The sequence below is a fragment of the Phaethon lepturus genome, unplaced genomic scaffold (genome assembly GCF_000687285.1).
Source record: "Phaethon lepturus isolate BGI_N335 unplaced genomic scaffold, ASM68728v1 scaffold7856, whole genome shotgun sequence".
NCBI lineage: Eukaryota > Metazoa > Chordata > Aves > Phaethontiformes > Phaethontidae > Phaethon > Phaethon lepturus.
The window spans coordinates 22,941-30,735 of NW_010545497.1; the positions used below are offsets into that span (position 1 = coordinate 22,941).

The following is a 7,795-nucleotide window of genomic DNA, read 5'->3' on the forward strand; positions in this document are numbered from 1 at the left end:
CTTGCCATAGTACAGATGGGCTGTGAAATCTGGGGAGAAGCACGGACTGCAGCAGCAGCACAGGCAAGATGAGAGGCCAAGAGATGCGGACATCGAGGGGTTTTTCCCTCGCTCCCGGTGATCGCACTGCCGCCGCCGCTGCGAGCCAGGCTACTTGGCTGGGCTGACAAACGCCAATCGCTCCCCTCCCACTGGAAGGACTGAGGGGGGCGGGCAGGGACTAGGGTTAAGCATCCCCAAAATATTTTGTAGAGATTCAGAAGCTCTCACACAACTTTGTCAAGAAACAAAAGCAAAAAAAGGCGGGGGGGGGAACCCCAAACAAACAAATAAACAAGCTGAAAAGAAAAAAAAACTCCTAAAGTGCTGACTGGCTTGAGCTGCTTCTAGCACCTCTTGTATGGAATAAGACTTACAGCACTGTTGCCAGCAATTATTCAAGCTGATTTCATCCATAAAGTTACATGTGAGCAACTGCAGGATATGGTAACTACATTTTCTGAGACACCTTACTACTGTAACTCCTTCATTCACCATCCTTCTTCCATGCACTTCGTAAGGAAAATTATATCCTCAATACTCTTGCATCGTAAAACATGTTAGTAGCTGAAGACAATATGCACATCCTTCACAATTAAAAAAAAAAATTAGTTCATTTTCAGAACAAAGCATTATTAATTTAAGAATCACAAACCAAACAATGGTAAATAGGAAACCCTTTTCAAAGGCTGCATGCCGAATATCTTGTTTTCAAATACAATGCATGCAGGAGAAATAAATTCATCCAAGCATAATTAAATTAAAAATGTTTTAAGTCTCTTTCAGCAGCATAATGGTTATTATTTTTAAAGTCTCCTCCAACCAAACTGGCCTGGGGTTCAAATGCTGATCTTTGCTTTTTTACAACCATATAATGGTTTGACCGCTCCCTGTGGCTTTGCGCTGTGGCAAGACCAGGAGATAAAGCCTATACATACTGTTCTGCTTCCCCATCCTTGGAAACAGGCTTTGTTGTACCACCTTTGCTGTCTTCACCCGCTGCTGCTGCTGCTGCTGTTTTTTCAGGAAGTGATGCCAAATCTTTGAAAACATCCACATAATGCCCAAAGCCCGGGCCCCAGTTCAAGAGGTTGTCCCAGTTGAAGCTTCCCGCTTGCTGCCCCAGCTTCACGGGCAGGGAGCTCTCCCCGGCGCTGGCGGCAGTCGCCTGTGCCCCCACCGGCCCCCCCTCGCCTCGGCGGCCAGGGTACCGCCGGGGCTTCAGCCTGGCACCATAGTTGTCCTCGTCATCCGCATCGGACTCATTGACCTGGGATAACTTGGGCATCCTGGAGGTGTACGCTATGGGCTTATCCCTGTCGTACTCCATTTCTGAGCAGGTGAAGGACTCGTGGGAGTCGCTGTCGGAGGAGGACTCAGGTGCAGGAATACCATCGGCCGGGTTCCTCGTCCGGGACAGAGGCCTTCTGCAGTCCTCCTCAGAAGAGGACCGACCATGGTCTGCACTACAGATGCTGGGGTTTCTGGGGCGAGGGGTGTTCAGTCTCTCCACCTCTTCGATGGACAGCCCCACTGGAGGAGCAGTCTCCAGAGGGATCTGCCCGATGGGCTGCTTCAAGCGGCTTGCTGGTCGGGAACCGTGGCTCGCCATGGTCTGCGGACTCTTACTTCTCCGGCCCAGCCGAGTGGCGTAGTTAAAAATGCCGGGCTGGCAGACATCGTTGTGCATCTCCAGCGGGCTCCCTTCCCTTATGGCAAGGTGCAGCTCCCTTGCTGGACTATGCCTGTAGAAAGTTGATGATTTGGAGAAGGGTGCGGGGCTGTGCCGAGAAAGGGGGTTGGGAGTAGGGCATGCCGAGTGGCTTAAAGACGTTGTCCTCAAGCCCTGCCCGTAGGCGGGCTGGTAGGTCAAGCTGCTGGCTCCCAGGGGCATGGGGGACTGCCGTGCGAATCCCAGCGGGCTATGTCTCTGGATGGAGAACTTGGGCGTGTGGCTCCGAAACTGCTTGTAGTGCTGGATGATGTCGGCATCCGAGGGGGCGATGCTGCTGGCGTTGTCGATGTCATAGTGCTCAATCTCAGGCTCGGGGGAAGCCAGCGGGGCGCTGGGGATCGTCTCTGTGGCATGTGGGATGTCGGTTTCATCATAGATGAGATACGGGTTTTCTCTTTCGATGATATCGGGTTTTGGGTTTCCTTCAGGCTGCTTCCTGACGGTCATATCATCGCCATAGGGCGGGATGTTGTCAGGGTCATCAAATGCCACATTCTCACTCCCTTTTTTCTTCTTCTCCTTTGTTTTCTTCTCTTCTTTCGGGGCCTTTGACTTCTTTCCCCGGCACTGGTTGCAGAGGATGAGGCTGAGGACCAGCAACGCCAGGACCGTCGCGCAGCTGCCCACGATAGCCGGCACAGCCCAGAGGGGCAGGGACAGCTCGGCGGGGTGTGGGGATGGGAGGCAGATGTGGCCACCATTGATCCCTGCTCTACACTCGTTGCCCGGGGCGCAGGAGATCCCCAGGCACGCCACCACCGCCTCGCACGTCCGTCCTGCGTACGCCTCGGGGCAGCTGCAGGTGAAACCGGCATGCTCCCCAGGCTCACAGCTGCCCCCATTTTGGCAGGGGCTGGAGGCACAGGCGCCCGGCGGGACGCACTGGTAGGCGTACCACCGGTTGATGCACATCAGCTCGCCCCAGCAGGGACTGCTAGCACAGACGTTGGGGCCGCGGCAGCCAATCTTCACTGAAGGGTCTGTTTTGGAGAGAGTGGCGAGGTTGTGCTTGCCAGTGAAGGGAAGGCTCTCCCCGCCGTACTTGATGTAGGAGATGCAGCCATCGAAGCCTAGGAGGAAAAGCAACAGTCATATCGGGACCCGAAGACTGAGTATGTACTGTCATCGGAGACCAAAGACGCCCTGAGCATCACGCTAAAGAGGAAACCTTTTGATCAGCAGATGACAAGATCTGCGGTGCCCCTCTTGCCCCCTGGAAGGAAAGGGGAAACACAAACACAGAAGCAACAAAATGGAAAACCCAATGCTACAACGGAGGCGACAGCCTTATTTCGTGATGTGGTTTTAAGCAGCATGCAGGGTAAATCACACCGTTAGTTACACACATGAAGCCTCCACGTTTTCACTGGTGAATCTTATGTGTACTGAGCTTACGGTTGCTTTGCCACATTTTTACCTTGTGTTGTGATTCATGCAAAAATACCTGTGGTATTAACCATAACGGTGTAATATTTAAGTAACCACTTATTTCGCTATAAGGATGGCCCATTCACAGCTGTTTCAGTAGCTGACAGTCTGCACTGAATCATTTAGGCTCAGGTATAAGGAACGTTTTGTTGCTTCTGTTAAATATTTCCTCTTACATTGTAATGACTATTTTGCTCAGAAACTATCGATAATTCTGGGGCGGCTCACATTAGATAGGAACTGAAATCTACTTTTAAGCAGAACAAGGTTAAGTAAAGGCTGGTCATGCCTGGAGCTTCTGACATAACTTCTATAACATGCACCTTTTAAAACTAATTATTTTCACGTCTAAGCTGTACATAGAAATGGAGATTAAAGATAAGAATTCAGTAATTTCTCTGAAGATATATCCATGGCACTTATATAAATGATACCAAGGTAACTTGCAAAAAGTATCTGATTCTTTTAAGTCTGCCAAATAAGAACCCTAAGAGAGAGAGACAGAGACTGGGGTTTTTAACTTCAACACTAAGATTTCAAAGCAATGAAAATATTCTTAGAGTAAATAAAATGTACAAAACCTCACAATTAAGATGCGGAATTTAACATATCATGTTTTCTAGAAGGCCTGTAAGACATTTTGCACTCCCATTGCTTTCACTAAAACTGAAAAAAACAGGCAATTGTAAGCAGAAACCTAAATATAATTTGCAATGTTGATCTGGCTTTTAAGAATTATAGAGGCTGTGCCGGAGAAGGAACTACTGTCCAATTAGGAAGTATCTACCTCAAGTTTGAAGACTGGGAATAAAGTTCAAATCAAGGAAAAAACATAATATAAAATGAAATTTAAAAAATGCATTTTGCGTAAAACAGGTTGTTCACACATAGATTCAACTCTGCTGCTCACTGAGATTAGATCTGAGGTTTGCAAAGCAAGTGAATACTTTTGTGATTGCAGAGCGCTTATCTTACAGACTCATCAAAGGAAGTCTGAAGGCTATATTCTCAGATCTTTATTATGATAATGTAGTTTCCCCTTGAAGCAAAATTATTTTGCCAAAATACTAAGCAATAAGCAAATGGTTCGATTTTGCAGAAACATTATATTTTCTTAAAATATATTGTTAAACTGTCTCAATTTTCAATTTATAGACCCATTTCACTGAAGCTAAATGAAAGGCTCCATTGTTCAGTAAATAAGCCAAGAATTCAAATGGTTACCATAGTATTTAATGTCTTTAAAATGAATTTGAACAAATATTCCTTCTAACTATTTCATTCAATATACTGAAGCGGTTTTTGTTTCCAAATTTTCCTATATTTCTAAAACTTCTTATCACACTCATAGAGGAACCTGTGCGTGGCTGGCTTGGCTGTGCTAGCAGAAAACATTAGCTTCCCTTCCCCTTTGCCTGTGTGCTTTCCAGTTTCTCTTACTCTGAGATGAAGTTGCCTATCATGCTTCAGCTAAACCTCCTGTCTTACTGTCTCCTAAAATCATGGCAATACTTTTATGTCTCTGAATCTTGAGTCGCCTTTTCCCAAACATCCCACAGCCTGGTTGCAGCACTACCCTGTCAGTGGTGACGCCGAGTTTCAGTGTTGTGAGAGCCTGAGGAGACAGGATTATATCCCCTGCCTTTGTGCGGCGGTTGTATGTGAGGACACAGGAAAATCCAGCCTTTTGCCAGCCTAATAATTCCCTGTGTTCCCAAGACTTGATCCTTTCTGCACGGGTTTTAGGACAGTGCAACCTTATGTTGACCTCTACTCAGAGCTGTGATAAAATGGTACACAGAGATGTGTTTGTAAGTTATGATGTCAGTGTCCACATGCGTGGTTGCTGCAGAAAACATGTTTATTTCTCCTTAATTTCTGATAGGTTCTCCTTGGGATGCCATGCATAGTGTCAGGTTTATAGGAGGATATTATTCAAGACCAAATTTATCAGCTATTATCAATAAAAATAATCAACAAGGAGAAGAAAAGTGCCACTATGCAGTTCTGAAGCATCGCGCTTGGGTGAAAGGATAAACAGGAGCAAATTTTCCGTGCGTTATTAGTGTCAGACAAAGGTTCATTTCCGCAAACTTATTGCTGGACTGGAAGAACAGCCACTATAAATGGTAACTTTGTGAATAATTGTGGAAATCTCTGTAAAAACAGGTAGCACAGAGATAAATGTTATAAATATTTACTCTGTCGTGTAATAGCAAATATACTCAAGTTGTATGAGGTGGTATTACAGATTTATAATCTTCGAAGTGTGTTGTTTTAAAACTTGAACACCCTCTGATGTCAGAAAATGAAATACGAGTGGGTATCAACCTCGAATACGTTTCACTGAGAGATGCAAGTCATGTGGTGTAAAGGGACATGAAAGAGCCTTCGAAGTTTTGCAAGCATGCTATTTCTGTATTATTTCCATTCTGAGAGAGATGGAAATATTTTCTTCCAGCATTACTTATATTTTAATTTTCTCCTATTCTTACATTCCCAAATAAAGAGGAAATTGAGAATTTCTGTTCCGATGGGAGCCCAAGCAAAATGGACGATTACCTTGCCACTTACGTGGTGGCCCCTTGCAGCAGTGATGTAATAAACAATTGGGATTTTGTCAGGTCTACCCAGGTCTGAAAACATTGCTGGATATACCAGTTTCACAGCCCTGGAGTTGTCACCCACATATATTTTCGTTTGCCTTTAACAGTACTGCAGATATTTTTGACTCTCTGAGTTCATGCAGAGTTTTATACCTCCCCCTTGTAAGTCGTTGGTATGTCGTACACAATGTAATCCAATATTAAAATAAAATAAAATCATATGAATAAGAGATTTTGGATTGTGTATTCATAATGGAAGCCAGACATTCCTAATTTGACTGCCACAGCATCAGGCAGTGGTGAGATTTTAGCGTCCTCAATTTTCTTGGTTCCAGCTTTCCTAAAAGCCTCTGACTTTTCCATGAGTACACTGCTCATAAAACATACATGTAAAAACGGTAAAGGTAAGCATAGCATTCAGATGATTTCATACAAATTCACAATACACAGATGTGAAGTGTGATTGCTCCACTCATCTTTTATTTGGTCACAATTCTTGAAGTCAGGAAGATTTTTCAACATAAAAACTCTGTGAAACCTGCGCCTGCATTGTCTGGAGTATCTCACAGTTTGTAGCTAAAAATCAGTTCCATCTTTACTTATCACTGGGGGAATGATATCAAATATATGTTATTTACTTCTTTTGCCAGGGTCTAAGACAGTTGCTTTAACTCTTAAGGGAGACCGATTTACTTAACAGCAAGATGTCAGTCAGAGGCCGGTTGGTTCTTTATTGTCCTTGGTTTCTGTTGCTCAGAAATAAACCTTGTTCATCATTTGACAGCAGAATAAAGCAGGAGGAAGTTGGAGTTTCAGAAAATATTTTAATCATATTAATAACAGGCTAAATCCTACAGTACTTACCAAACCCCTACAGAGACAAAGTTCTCGTTTAGCATTTTTGCCCAAGTAAAAGATTTGCCTTGATTTTCCAGATTCTGACCCAGGTGAAGAATAGATCCTTTCTTCTCCATTAACATAACAAAATTATCACAGCTTATTTACAGACAAGCAAGCAAACCCACACCCCCCATCCCAAAAGCCCTACAGATGGAGTGCCTGCTTTGGAAACAACAAGGCAGCAACACGTATTGAAGGAACGAAGTCCGCAATCCTTACACATTCAAATTGCAATTTTCCTGGCAAAGTACGGAAGTATATTAGTTACTAATAAAGAATTACAGTACATTCTGCAACCTTTAAGCAAATAGAGACCCTTTGTCTGCTCAAATCTGCTTCTGTGCACTATATTAAAAAAAATAATAAAAATTACCTGAAACCGCACTCTTGAAAGGTTGGCTTGATGGGATTCCTCCCAAAGAAATTGTAAGAACATTTAGTCCACCAAAGTCTTGCGTGGCATGGAGGATGTCTCGGCTGTGAGTCTTGTCGACTGACAGGATAGTAGCAGACCCGTTCTTCTCAATGAGTACTGAATGCCACTGACCATCCGCAGCGTACACTTCTGGGATATTTCTTTCCACTTTCCCAGCAATTCCAGCATCGGATACATAATGCACTTTCCCACCTTTTATCTGATCAGAAAACAGTAAAATGCGTAATTTTAAAATGATATACACACATAATCACTCCTATACACACATAACCGATGTAATGCCTATTCAGTACAGCTAAAGTAACACATGGCTTCGGCTGGTATAGGAAGTCTGGATGGATTTTTCCCCAAATAATTGTTTGTTCTAAAAATGCTTTAATTATTTAGTACTAAAAATCTGGCTGCAATTAAATGCATCATTGCACCTCTAGAAAACTTAGAGCTACCATCCACTCATTGTCCGGCTAATCTCATAAGAGAAAAACCTATTGAGAGGCCAGATATAGGGCATGCACATGACAAAACATTTTAACCAATAAAAGAATAATTCTTCCTCTTTCTTCAATGCAAGCGTAGAGAATGCTTTGCAGAGTAAACAGATGTTGTCCTTGCCCAAAAAGCTTGCATCTAGTTTTCATTATGACACAGCAG

General features: G+C 44.0%; 1 protein-coding gene across 1 annotated transcript in view; it reads right to left on the bottom strand.

The window, feature by feature from the left end:
* Window positions 1-967: 967 nt before the first annotated feature.
* The window catches only part of FAT4 (FAT atypical cadherin 4), a 72,599-nt gene continuing 65,771 nt past the window's right edge, over window positions 968-7,795 (bottom strand). Inside the window, exons 16-17 of the mRNA XM_010288961.1 lie at window positions 7,082-7,343; window positions 968-2,844 (exon numbers count right to left, since the gene is read on the bottom strand). Of these exons, the coding sequence (XP_010287263.1) occupies window positions 968-2,844; window positions 7,082-7,343 (2,139 nt within the window). The remainder of the gene's footprint in view (window positions 2,845-7,081; window positions 7,344-7,795) is intronic.